Raw genomic sequence first — 13,984 nt, 5'->3', positions numbered from 1 at the left:
AAATGTTAACTTTTAATTTTTGCATAAGGTAAAAGCACCAGGTCATGTCTGATTCTGGGGGTGACGCCCTCTAGCGTTTTCATGGCAGACTCAGTACGGGGTGGTTTGCCATTCCCTTCTCCAGTCATTACCGTTTACCCCCCAGCAACAAGCTGGGTACTCATTTTACCGACCTCGGAAGGATGGAAGGCTGAGTCGACCTTGAGCCGGCTGCTGGGATTGAACTCCCAGTCTCATGGGCAGAGCTTCAGACTGCATGTCTGCTGCCTTACCACTCTGCACCACAAGAGGCATATTCAGTGTCAAATTTGAACCTTGTATACATACTGCTGAGGTATAAAAACCTGTTAAACTTGTTTTCCGCTGTGCTGTCCTAGCATACAGTGAAATGCTGGTGTCTTTTTCAATTTTGAATTTCTTTTCTTTTTGTGCTTCTATCCGTCAACAGATTTCATCTGGACCAAGTGCCGTACAGAATACATGAGGACAACTGTGACATCCCTGCAAGGTTCCATGCAGTCATTCCCCCCCCCCAACCTAGCCCCGCTCACCTGCTCTGGCGTCAGGTCCCTCTGAGCCTGGGCCAGCATTTCATAGCCAACCATGAATTTGCGGACGGTGGCCGAGCGCAGCAAGGGCGGGTAGTAATGGGCGTGCAGCTGCCAGTGGCTGCAGTCGGCATTCAGGTACGGCCCTGTCGGGGCCCCTGCCAGAAACAGGAGACGGTCAGAAGGGGCCACCACCGGGCAGCCAGGCAAGAGAGAAGGAGTGGGACAGGAGCAGACACACAGGACTGGAAAGAAATCCAGAGCAGGCAGGATACAAGAACGAGGACGGGGAGGGAACAGACATGGCAGTGTCAAAGTCTCAAGCCAGGGTGGGCTGGGATACTTGGGGTGGGGTGGGAGCATGACTTTCTCGAAAAGGCAAAGGGAAGGGGGCACTCCCCAGTCCAGGCCTTGCTCACAACGGTCACAGACCAGGAAAAATATCTCCCCAGGTGTCCAGGAAGATGTGCACATTAGAGGGACAATGTCTCTGGCCCCCAACCTTTTAGTACAGGGGTAGTCAAACTGCGGCCCTCCAGATGTCCATGGACTACAATTTCCATGAGCCCCTGCCAGCGAATGCTGGCAGGGGCTCATGGGAATTGTAGTCCATGGACATCTGGAGGGCCGCAGTTTGACTGCCCCTGCTTTAGAGCTTTGACAGAACCGGCTCCTGGAATTAGGCCCAGAAACCCAAAGGCGGCCGGAGCAGATGAAACCGAACAGGTGGTACGGGCTTGGGGGGGGGGGGGGTTTGTTGCTCACATTAACAACCTGGAAGCCGCATTGGGGACCACCAGGCACTTCTGCTCACAGGAAATCCCACACCGAACATGTTAAACGGTTTGGTGGGGACACCACCGAGACATGAGCAAGCGAGCTCGGATTTCGCACATCTGTGCACCTGCAGCTGGCAGACCAGCCAGAGCAAATCAATGGACCCCTGGGAGCAGCAACCCCAAACTGTGCATCACGGCATTTAAGGGGGGAGGGGGGAGAGAGAATCTGCCCCAAGTAATGGCCTGTCCTGTTTCCAGTCGTCCCAAGAGGCCAGAAATAATACGAGAGAGAGAGAGGGGCGGGAGGCGTCAAGGAGCGAGAAGCCCCAGGATGAGGTGAGAACGAGACTAGAGGCGGCACCGCAGGCATGACCGTGACTCTGAGGCCCCCACCTTGGAAGGACTTCCTCCGCAGAAGGAGAAGGAGAATGGGAATAAGTCCAGTGATTTTAATTCACTTTTGCTACTTCCGACCTGTTTTGGCATGCTCTAGTTATCACATCTAACATTTATCAGGAAAACATTTTTCACAGTCAGAGTAGTTCAGCAGTGGGATAGGCTGCCTAAGGAGGTGGTGAGCTCCCCCTCACTGGCAGTCTTCAAGCAAAGGTTGGATACACACTTTTCTTGGATGCTTTAGGATGCTTAGGGCTGATCCTGCGTTGAGCAGGGGGTTGGACTAGATGGCCTGCATGGCCCCTTCCAACTCTATGATTCTATGATTCTACAACAATATAGGCTAGATATCAGGAAAACATTTTTCACAGCCAGAGTAGTTCAGCAGTGGAATAGGCTGCCTAAGGAGGTGGTGAGCTCCCCCTCACTGGCAGTCTTCAAGCAAAGGCTGGATACACACTTTTCTTGGATGCTTTAGGATGCTTAGGGCTGATCCTGTGTTGAGCAGGGGGTTGGACTAGATGGCCCGTATGGCCCCTTCCAACTCTAGGATTCTATGAACATTTATGCTTTCTTTGGCCCTATTCCTTTGCTTATCAGATGTTCGATGGATTTCACTGCCCAGCCGTGGGCCGTCTGCCGTGAGCCTCCAAGGGAACAGCAGAACATTCACAAATACATCAATAGCAATTTAGGCATCATGTATTTATTTATTTCTTAATGACAGTTATAGTGGCTGGCTTTATGTGTTTTCTGTTATTACCTTTTAATCTGCAGAAGATGTCACACCAGCAAGGCCTCTGATGGGCTTTTTAGAAATACCAAGCAGAGAATGACTATCGGGAGGGAAGGAGGCCCAGCACAGCCAGATCTCATTGGAGCACAGAAGCTAAGCAGGGCCAGGACTTGGTTGGGAGACCCTCAAGGAGGGCTCTGCAGAGGATGGCCATGGCCAATCCCCTCTGCTTGTCATTCATATTGGTAGCTTTGGGCACCCTAGTTGAAGAGGGATGTAGACAAACTGGAGTGTGTCCAGAGGGCAACAAAGATGGCGAGGGGTTTGGAGACCAAGACGCAGGAGGAAAGGTTGGGAGGGCTTGGTCTGTTTAGCCTGGAAAGGAGACAACTGAGAGCCATCTTCAAGTATTTAAAAGGGTGCCATATGGAGGATGGAACAGAGTTGTTCTCTCTTGCCCCAGAGGGACAGACCAGAACCAATGGAACAAAATTAATTCAAATTCAAATTAATTCAAAAGAAATTCTGTCTAAACATCCAGAAGAAGTTCCTGACAGTCAGAGCGGTTTCTCAGTGGAACAGGCTTCCTCAGGAGGTGGTGGGTTCTCCATCTTTGGAGATTTTTAAGCAGAGGCCGGAGAGCCATCTGACAGAAATGCCAGTTTTATGATCTTAGGCAGATTGTGAGTGGGTGGGCAGGAAGGGATGGGCCAGTGTTTATCTCTTGTGGCCCTTCCTTGCATACCTGGGGAATTGCTGATCACCACCGTGGGATGGTGGGTGAATTCCCTCCAGGCCAGGCGGGATTCTGGATTTTTTGAGTGTGGGGGAGGAGAAATCCCTTGGGCATGGAACTGGAGTCACTGTGAGTGGGCTGGTAGTTGTGAACCTCCTGCATTTAAGGGCCCCAGGGGGACTGTGCGGAGCCTCTTCCCTGGTGCTTACCATGCCAGCCCATGGAGTAGGGGAAGGAGACCTGGAAGAGGTTGTCGTACTTGGTGAGCAGCCTCTTCATGATGGACGCCAGGCCTGCAACACAAGCGGAGTCAGACCCTTCTTACCTGGGCACCCTCCCCACGAAGACCCTCGCCCCGAGTCATCACATGACAGCTGGGGGGGAGGGACCTTTGCCAGCCCCAGCTGGTAGCAAGAGCACCACCAGAGCCAGGAAAGAATCACCCCTCCTGGCCTGCAGCAAAGGAAAAACTTGTTTTGGGTTGTTTTCTGACAAGTCCACAAGGCCGGGGCTGCCCCAGAGGGCCGTCAAGTACCAGGGGCCAGCAGAGCTCCCACCGCAGGGCTTTCTTCAGGGCCAGGGCTGGTGCAGGACTCGGCCTTCTCTCCCCCAGGCAGATCCAACTGAGCAGTCTTTCCCAGCACGCCTCAAAGCTACTTGAACCAGTGACTGTAAGCAGTGACATCCCAGGGGGAGGCCATCTAGCTCCAAATCTAGATTCCAGCAAGGACCACCAGAGCCGGCGCTTGGATGCCCTCCAGCCAAGACAGACGGGGGTAAATTTCCCTTCCTCTCTCCCAACACCGTAGAGACCCCTGGCACCCACAGGGCAGCACGCGGCTGGAGGGACCAACAGGGAAGGGCTTAGATCAGGGGTAGTCAAACTGCGGCCCTCCAGATGTCCATGGACTACAATTCCCAGAAGCCCCTGCCAGCATTCGCTGGCAGGGGCTTCTGGGAATTGTAGTCCATGGACATCTGGAGGGCCGCAGTTTGACTACCCCTGGCTTAGATTATGGGTGGAAAAGGATTCACTGGCTACTGAGAAATGCTTTTCTTTTTTTTTTTTTAAGTCCAAGCAGCTGCCTGAGGGGGTGGGGAGCCCCTCCTCCCTGGCAGGTGTCGGTCAAACACTTACCAGGGATGCTTTAGGCTGCCTCTGCACCGAAGCGGCGACTGGACTAAACGGTCTCTACGTCCCCTTCCAACTCAGTGATTCTTCCAGCCCTCCACCTTCCCCCTCAGGCCAGCATTAGTGTGCTTTTCAAAATCCCCCACCCCAAATAATCCAGGTAACCAGAAATCTCCCCTGGTGCCCATCTTTTTGAGCTCCCGTTTTCCGCCCCAGAAATCACGACACCAGCTGCAGCCCCCCGGGTCATCCACAAGGGGGCAGCACTTACTGTCCCGCTCGCCGTGGCGAAGGTCCTGGAGGCGAGGGACGTGCCGTCGAGGCAGCAGGAGGGTCTGGAACGGCCACACGGCCCAGTAGGGGACGACCACCAGCCAGTCCGCATTCTCCACCACGACCCGCTCCTGCCCGGGGCCACGAGAGAGATCAGACCCGGAGGAGGAGGAGGAGGCCCTCGTCGCCCTCCCGCCTCGCAAGCGGCCCCCACCTTCCTCTCGGCCTCCAGCCGGGCGTACTCGAGGAGCATTGGGAGGCCGTGTTCCCGGTGGTGCTGCCGCTGTGTCCGGTCTTCCAGGGAGGCTTCGTTGGGGAGGAAGTCGCTGGCCCAGATCTGGGGGGGGAGAAGGAAAAGCCACAGGGCTGAGCTCCAGCAGTCCGGGAAATAAGCCACTGCCTGGGGAGCCATTCGCAGGCTTGCACCGCCCCCTGGTGGCAGGCCTCTGAGAAGCAGGGCCCACGTTCCACGGCACGAGGGAGCCACCTGCAGGCGGATATAGAGAAGGAGCCCAGCAGCGTCCCAGAGAGGAATGGGAAAATGGGCTTGGGAGCAGCGCATCCTCAGAGGCCAGGGTCAGACAAGTAGCCACGTTGGCCTAAGTTCGAATGTCCAGAGCAGAGTCCAGGGGCAACTGGAGGCCAGTGAGACTTCCAAGGCAGGAGCCTTTGAGAGTCCGGGCTCCCTGCATCAGGTTCAAGGAAACGCTTCGATTCTCAAACCCTGGGAATTCTGTGGGTCTTCCTTGAAGGTGCTTCTGGACTCCGATCTTGGTTGTGTCCCCTGCACACCCCCTCCTTTGAGGTGGCAACAAGGCAGTCTGCTCTTAGCTCTATCTTCCGCCACTGAAAAGGCGGAAGACAGAGCCGAGAGGAAGCACACTGTTTCCCAGCCCCAATTGCTGGGCACACACACAACAGTCGGCCGCATCTTTCCTTTCAGGGGTGGCCAAACTGCAGCTCTCCAGATGTCCACGGACTACCACAGCATGCTGCTGGCAGGGACTCGTGGGAATTGCTGTCCACGGACATTTGGAGAGCCAGTTTGGCCACCCCTGCTTAGCTCCTCCAGCTCTCAGCCCCGACTGGCCGTGGGCTGCAGCTACGAGCTGTCCTCTGCTGCCGAAGCCTGGCCCCACCTTGTGGAAAATCACACCCTTGTTTGCAAGCTCAGAGGGTCTTCAGCGAGCCCCTTCCCCAGCTTTTTGGGTCACATTTCCAAACAAGAGTTGCCGGAAAAGACAATAAGGCTAAGAAAAGTTGAAGGTGGCAGGAAAAGAGGACGACACAGGAGATGAAGAGACTCAGTCAAGGAAGCCCCGAGAGCCCCCCATGGGCAAGACCTGCACAAGGGCACCACAAGGCGGAAGCCACTTGATGGCACTTACAGTCTCACACACACACACACAACAACTTTGGACTCCAGAGAAGCGCCCCACGCTCCTCAAACAGGGAATGGCTAAATAATAAGACAAGCTAGGCCAGCTGATCTCATTTTGCAGAAGGCCCAAATGCAAGCTGGAGAGTGCAGGATGGCCTCTCTCCAAAGGCCCCAACCAATGAAGGAGAGCTGCACAGGTGGGAGCAGCCTCGCCTCCCCTCCCCTCCCCTCTTGTGCCATATGGCCCCTGGCTGCACAGCCGTTTATTAGCACCAGCAACACTAGAGCTGGAATCCGGGACATCACAAGCTCACAGAAGGGCAAAGGAGCTTGGCTAACACCACGCCGATGGAGAGCAAAAAACATAACCCTGTATTGTTAGAGCAAACAAGGAGCAGTGCAGCAAGTTATTCCGGCCAATGTGCCCAGAGAGCAGATGCAACAGGAGGGAACTGGCCAGAAGGGGCCGGGACAAGCAGTCCCCGGCCAAGCAAGCGGTCCGGCCACGTCAAAGAAGAGTTTGCAAAGAGCAGACCGACCCAATGTGATTGCCACCTGGCTGCTGAAAGCTAGATCTGTGGGACCCAGGATGGGTGTGATTACATCGGCCTGCTTGCCGAAGTCACAGTGACTGTGTGCTGAACAAACTCTGAGTCCAGGGGCACCTTGAAGACCCACAAAGTTTTATTTCAGATAGGAGGCACACCGCTGCTAACATACTTGAGGGACCGCCTCTCGCCCTATGCTCCCCTGCAGGGTTTTACGCTCTGCAGGTTCGAATTTGTTGGCCCCAGAGAAGCGCGCCTGGCCTCAATCAGGGTCAGGGCCTTTTTGGTCCTGGCCCCAACCTGGTGGAATGAGCTGCCAGAAGAGCTGCAGGCCCTGCGGGAACTTTCAGCATTCCACAGGGCCTGTAAGACGGAGCTCTTCCGCCAGGTCTTTGGTTGAGGCCAGCACACTAAAGAAGAGCTGGACCCCCCCCCCTCCCGGGTTACTCTAAGCGGGTTTATGGTCATTGTCCCCATGCCCCCCCCCCCGATGGATAGTGGGCGAGTTTAGTTAGATTTAGCCCGCCCCTTCTGGACATCTTGGGATTTTTGAGGTTTTGGTCTTGGGGGTTTATATATGTTGTAACCTGCCACGAGCCATTGGGAGTGGCATGCTAGAAATCTAAATATTATTATTATTATTATTATTATTATTAGACCAGGTCCCCCAGAAGATACCTTGTACTATGCAGCTGGATCTTACTTTGAAATGGATTGTGATTACTTTTGGGTAAGTCTCTCTTGGTATAATATTCAATTTACGAAGTGTTTGTATTTCTTCTTTAGACTGGAATTATTACTAAATAAAGCATGTTTTCTCAGTGGATCTGTATGGTTATTTTTCTAGTTTTTTATAGTAAGTTATTTATGCTACTTTCAAATGTAATCCCAAATGCAATTACAATTTGGTTGATGAATATCTTATTAATTTAACACAGATACTGGATTGTTGAGGAAGTGAACCAAAAAACCAGTTCAACCGGTGTGGTTCTCTGCCATTATTTTGGATAAACAGTCACACTGCCCACAACCTGTTTGGGAGCATCAGCTCAGCGTTTTGCTCTCTTGGTTGGACGTTTCCCTTCCCACTTGCGGCTGTGACCCTCTCCTGCAAGAAGTGTGCCGAATCGTAACCACCTTCCAAATGGGTGTCACGGTGAGCTGAATTCTCCTGGACTCAAATGTTTACGTTAAGACATTTCTCCCGTCAAATGAGAAGAACTCACACACAGAAGCCGAAATCATTTGTCCGTCTTTCTCCCCAAGACCCGGGGAGACTCCCAAGGCCTGCTCAGAGGGAACAGTGCAAGAGTCCCGATCTGTCTCCCTGCACAACCGAGTCCTTCAAGAGGGTTCTTCTGCACAACGAAGTTGCACTGCATGAAAGACTAGGGGCAGGGGTCTCTGGTGCTGTGTTCAGCTTGCTGTCAGGAGGATCCTACAGTGTCATTTCTGCACTGTTTAACGTGTCATGCGAATATTAATAGGGTTGTGCGATTCGGCAGCCGAAGCGGCCCTTCCCGTCCGTAGCGGCCAGCCGCTTTGGCTGCCGAATCGCACAACCCTAAGACACTATGCTCCACTTCTTTCGGGGGGGTTCCAGACCTCTGTGATCCAAACATGCCACTTATTGGATGCCCCATTTTGTGGACCGCGGACTCCCTCCGCCCTGTAAGAAAGCTGGACCGTAAACGACAGAAGCAAACCCGGATGCTGGCCTGCAAGGAGCACACTGGGACAACCTCAGTCAAGGAGCCTGAGCAACCGCGGGAGCCTGACCCTTTCAGGGACTGCGGGAAATGGTCATGAGGCGCCCCTGCTGCCCTCCGGGACAGACACCTCCTTACCTGGCAATGCGGGTGTGGATTGGAGCAGCCCATCATGGCTCCTTTGTTCTCAAAGATCTGTCGAGATAAAAAGAGGACCCTTCAGCATACGCACAGCAACACTTCTCCGGAGTCGTCCTGCTTGCCGGTTAAGCCCTTCCTCCCCAAACCTCGCCCTGGCTACCAGAAGCCAGGCGGGGGGGGGAAGCTTCTGGGGGGGGGCATCCTGTCTGCGGCACACGCGCACACCCCTGGAAGCTCTGTTAACCCTGCCCTCTCCCGCTGGGACTTAACTCTGTTGTGGCCTCCCCTCCCTCCTGGCTTTCCACAAGCTGCACAAATAAGGACTGAATAATTCTTATTATTCAAAGAATTGGATAATTCTTATTCCTCTTCCATGCAAGTGATAGGCTGTGCTGTATTTAAGGATTACAAAATCACTTGGGCAACCCATTCTGGACTGTGAAAACTCTCTCCAAAGTGAGGCCTCGTTGCCTCTACCTGCAAACAGGAACTCTCCTTGCTATGGAGTTAGTGAGACAACTGTTCACCTCTCTGATCTCACTGACGTGTCCCTAGAGGGCTACGTTCCTGTCTCCTCCTCCTCCTCCTCTTTCCCCATCCCTCAAGCCTGCAATAAGGTGGGTGCAGAAATGCCTGTAGCATCTCTTCCCATCCAGGCATTTAGATCGGAAGGGGGATCTTCTGCTTTTCATGTGTAGAATTACTCCTAATAAATAAAATCAGAGTCCAGGAGCACTTTTAAGGCCAACAAAGATTTATTCAGGGCGAGAGCTTTGGAGTGCAAGCCCTCTTCCTCAGACTATGATCTACTTCAGACCAACGCGGCTGCCCTTCTGAATCTTATCCTAATAAATAGTCAAGTACAGCCTTGGAGGATGTGCTTTTCTTTGTTTGTTGTTTCCTGACCACACACACTCTGCTGCACGCTGTGCTTCCCAGCCCAACCAGGCACTCTGCTGGCTTTCAGGATGTTAAGACTTCGCCAGGAGTCTACCAGTCATCCTTCATCAATGACATATGCTGGCATCCTTGAAAGCAGGGGTAGTCAACCTGTGGTCCTCCAGACGTCCATGGACTACAATTCCCATGAGCCCCTGCCAGCGTAAGCTGGCAGGGGCTCATGGGAATTGTAGTCCATGGACGTCTGGAGGACCACCGGTTGACTACCCCTGCTTTAAAGTGTCCCATTAATATGCCTGCTTTGCTTCAGTTCTGTTGTTTGGTTGGCTCTACAGCCCAGCTCCTCTTGCGCTGCTGACTGAACGGCCCCTCCTGTGGACTGCAGGGCCTCACTCTGCTCCTTCCACCTTGAGTCCGGGTGAGGAAGGGAGGCTCTTGAGTAAAGGAGAAATAATAAACACAGACCAAACCTTCTGCCCTGCCAGCCTGTCTTCCCTCCCCACCCAGGAGGGCAGCGGACGAGGGGCACTGACCTGGACCCAGGGGTAGGAGGCACCCAGCTCCTCCGCCAGCTCCGTCCATCTGTCAATCACGGCCCGGATCTCGGCAAGCGACATGAGGGGCAGAGTCAAGTCTGACCAGGGATGGAAGCACATGACCTTGCTGCGAGGAAAGAAATTCGGGGAGGGAGAGAGCTGTAGAATGAACGGCCGGGGAGGCTCCTGGAGGCTACCGTGCCCAAATCAGCCCTCCCAGCCCAGATTAGCCACCTGCAGCAGCAGCCGCTTTAGAAGAGCTGGGTACTTTGTACTCTGCTTTTCACTGCCCAGAGAAGTCTCAGAGCAGCTTACAACTGCCTACCCTTCCTCTCCCCACAACAGGCACCCTGCGAGGTGAGGGGCGGGTGAGAGAGCTCTCAGAGAACTGTGACTGATCCAAGGTCAGTCACCCAGCTGGCTTCATGTGGAAGAGCGGGGAATCGAACACGGCTCTCCAGATTAGAGTCTGCCGCCACACCACCACACTGGCAGCTATTTTGCGGCTGTGTTTACCGTCCTGTAACAGAACGTCAAAGGTGCCTGCAAGCTCTAAAACACTGGGGGGGCCCTGCTATCAAAAAATGGCTCCAGATAATTATAAGATCAAGGAATGCAGAAGCAAAAAACCAAAATAGTCATTTTGACCCAAAGGGGAAAAGAAGTGGAGCATCTCCCCAGAATGTTTCTGTCTCCCCAGCCTCAGAAGGATGAGGCCTGACAGAAGAAAAGCTGAGCCCCAGTGACCTAGGATGCTTCAGCCACTGCTCAACCTATCCAGGGTGCATATCAGGAGGATTAACCCCTTGCGCTAAGCTCTGCACAACACACACAAAGGCTCTGCTGAATCCACCCGGTGGGTCCATCTAGTCCAGAATCTCTGTTCATACCCTGAGTGGCCGGCCCCTCGGCCTGCAGGGTCAACAAACAGGGCAGAAAACCCAAGGCCTGCTCTTCAGTCATGGGGAGGGGACAGGGCTCCGGGGTAGAGCAGTTGCTTGGCATGTGGAAGGTGCCAGGTTCGATCCCCGGCAGCTCCAGTTCAATGAGGTGAAAGACCAGGCTTCCCTGTCATGATCGCAGCGAGGGAATGGCTCTGATCCTCTGGCAGGTCGCAGAAGCGTAGAGGAACGCTCTGACACTTGAAAGCTTATAAGCTGGAACCCTTGTTGGTCTCTCAGGTGCTCCTGGACTTGACTCTTGCATTTCTGCCTAACTGCCAGAGGCCCAGGAGAGCTGATGCCAGTCTGAGGGGCTAAGTCTGACCTCAATGGACTAAGAGTTGGATTCGGTGTCAGGCCATTTCCTGGGTTTGTATTCACCGCAGCCAGAGACCACTGACAGGCTGCTCCTGCGTGAATCTGTCTCACCCCTTTTCTAATCTATAGAACAAAAGGGGGAAAGACAAGGTGCAGAAACCACAATAAAGGAAAAAACAATTCCTTATGGGCTCTAGGACGCCAGTGATCTCCCACTGCAAAGCGGGGGGGGGGGGGCTGTGCTAACAAATAACTCTGTTATCAAGCTGAGGCCTGATTGCAAAGTTTATTTTTTCAACACAAACTCCTGTTGATGATGACAGCAAACAATACAGAAGGCAATCCGGGATTCAGCCAGCTTCAATCCAGAAAAACATCTTTTTTTTTTTGATCCCTGCCACATGAAAGCTGCCTTTGCCGGTGAGTTCCCTTCCTGGAAGCCTGCAGCTTTTTCAGTTCCTGGGGGGAGGGAGAGGCCATCCACAGAGTTCTTCCACCCCATCCCCCAATCTAGCACCCACTGTGTTCCTGAATGCAACGGGCTTGGCCCCCCAGTATAAATTATACTGATGTATCTGATCAGCATTGATGTTATGCGCTAGGTTAGCCTGACGCAGGCTCTGATACATTTGTATTATACAGTTGGTTAATGTTCCTTTAATGTTAATTGCTCTGCCACACAGCTGTTTGATAAGACAGAGACATACACTGTGTGCGACTTCAGCATCTACAATACATTCTGTATCTGTTTAGGTCGCGGGGTGAGTATGTCTTGCCTTATGTTTTGCATCGTTCCTTTCTACATTGGTAAATTTTTTGGCATCATGTAGCTTCTTCGCTTTATCTTCCAGCTTTTTAAAGAAACAAGTTGAAAAAGATTTTTTCCTGGATCAAAGCTGGCTGAATATTACCTTCTTTATTGTTTGCTATCAGCATCAAACAGGGGCTTGTGTTGGAAAAGTAGACTTTGAAGTCAGAACTCAGCTTGATAACAGTTATTTGTTAGCAGGGGTTTTATTTCTCTGCGACGAGAGATCCTTGGCATTCTATAGCCCACAAGGAATTGTTTTTCCTTTTATTCTGACCCTTTTCAAAGGCAATCTATCCCCAGTGATATGGCTGCATCTGCTTCCAGCTAACGCCGCAGTTTAATAACTCATTGCGTAACCAAGGACTTTCAAAAATCCTTCCTGAATCCATTGTATCATGTGCCTCCCACCCCAAATTCTACAGGAAGCTGCTCTGAACCCTTTGCAATGTCTCCCCCTCCCTTGCCTAACAGGCCTTCGGTGCTGCCTCTTGGGCTGGGGCCTTACAAGGAAGAGAGACTCCTACCTTAGCAAGCAAGAAAAGCCATGGCAGAGCCCAGCCGAAGCGGGCAGCATGAAGGCAAGACTACAAACCCTCCTCAGAAATGGCAAGGGGTCAGTGTCAGGACAGCCTCCCCAGTCCCTCAAATTCCAATTTGCTGCCCTTAGCCAACCTTTGCAGGACAGGCCATGCCGTAAAGCTGAGGGGGAGCCCTGGAGCAGAAAAGTCGGCTCCCCGTACAGCAGAACTGTAAGGAAAAGGGGTCTAGCTTGAAAGGGGACTGAACCAAGCTTAGTCAGCACACTGCGCGGCAGAACAGAGATTTAAACGTCATTTGACCAGATCCTATGTCTGCACCCTACCCACTGCCCGCATTGGCTCCCAGAGGTCCATCTAGCCCAACATCCTGTTTGCATCTTGTTTTTAGGCTGTCAAGGAATACCCAGCTGGTCAGCGTGTGAACCTGAATGACAGTCAGGGGTGGAGAGGTCAAATAGAGTGCCAGAAAAAACTCTGAGGGCCGGCCAACTAGAGCGCCACCCCCACCCCCAAAAACACACACAGTGAATGGGGCTACTCCCAAGAGGAGGGGGGATACTCCCACCCAAACAATCTGCCTCTGTTGCCACAAGCCAGAGGTGCAGAGGAGGAATAACTCTGCTCACCATGTCAGAGGACATGCCTTTTGCCTTCCTTAATCCACCCCAGGTGGACTAGGCGTGTCTGTGCAGGGGAGGCCTTTGAGACCCAGAGGGCATCCTTGCTGCCTGCTTCAATTAGCTAAGAAGGGTGTCCTCGGGAAACTCTGTGGGAAGCAGCAGGGTCGGAGTGCTGGGATTGCCCTGGGAAGCAGTCATGGCGGTCGCAGATGGTGAGTGGGTGGGCAGGAAGGGTTTGTCTCTTGTGGCCTTTCCTTGCATACCCGGGGAATGGCTGATCACCACTGTCAGATGGTGGGTGAATTCCCTCCAGGCCAGGCTGGACAGGGATTCTGGTGGGGGGGGGGGAGTATTATCTGGGCATGCCATTGTGAGTGTACTGCATTGTCGGGGGTTGGACTAGATAGCCCTGCAGGCCCCTTCCAACTCTGAGTTTCTACGATTCTATCAGGTGCAAGGCTACATTTACCACACGCCTCGAGCAGAAGCTGCACGGAACAAAGGGTGGTCACCAGCATCTGGGAAAGGAGAGGAAACCCAGTGAGAAACAGGCAGGAAGGCAGAATGGGAGGGCTGCAATCAAGGCAAGGCTGAAAGCTGCAGGCCAGAGGAGGACCCTGAGACCCCCCCCCCAAGCATTGCCCAGTCCAAGGCCCTCCTAACCCACAACCACATAGCCTATTCCCCTGGAGATTTTTCTGCTTCAATATATAGTTTGGATACAAACATCAGAAGAGCCCTGCTGGATCAGACCAGTGGTCCATCTAGGCCACCATCCTGCCTCAGTTCCTCTGGAGGGCCAAGAACAGGGCAGAGAGGCTGAGGCCTTCCCCCGAGAAGACCAACTAGTCTAGCACACAGTGGCCAGCCAGAGGTCAAACAAGAGGATATAGAGGCCGAGACCGTTGCCTCCTGGCTCTGGCTTCGGGGTCCCACCATG

General features: G+C 53.2%; 1 protein-coding gene across 3 annotated transcripts in view; it reads right to left on the bottom strand.

Moving 5' to 3' along the window:
• Positions 1–13,984, bottom strand: part of GALT (galactose-1-phosphate uridylyltransferase) — a 53,932-nt gene that overhangs the window by 37,097 nt on the left and 2,851 nt on the right. For all 3 annotated transcript variants that reach the window (XR_013232961.1, XR_013232962.1, XM_077346595.1), the window contains exons 4-10: positions 13,514–13,562; positions 9,813–9,942; positions 8,377–8,433; positions 4,815–4,937; positions 4,599–4,731; positions 3,405–3,488; positions 552–706 (exon numbers count right to left, since the gene is read on the bottom strand). Coding sequence is in view for 1 of the 3 variants with exons in the window: in XM_077346595.1 (XP_077202710.1) it covers positions 552–706; positions 3,405–3,488; positions 4,599–4,731; positions 4,815–4,937; positions 8,377–8,433; positions 9,813–9,942; positions 13,514–13,562 (731 nt within the window). In the remaining 2 variants the exon portion in view is untranslated. The remainder of the gene's footprint in view (positions 1–551; positions 707–3,404; positions 3,489–4,598; positions 4,732–4,814; positions 4,938–8,376; positions 8,434–9,812; positions 9,943–13,513; positions 13,563–13,984) is intronic.

The sequence above is a fragment of the Paroedura picta genome, chromosome 7 (genome assembly GCF_049243985.1).
Source record: "Paroedura picta isolate Pp20150507F chromosome 7, Ppicta_v3.0, whole genome shotgun sequence".
In the NCBI taxonomy this organism is placed as follows: Eukaryota; Metazoa; Chordata; class Lepidosauria; order Squamata; family Gekkonidae; genus Paroedura; species Paroedura picta.
This window is presented reverse-complemented; position numbering and strand designations above follow the sequence as displayed.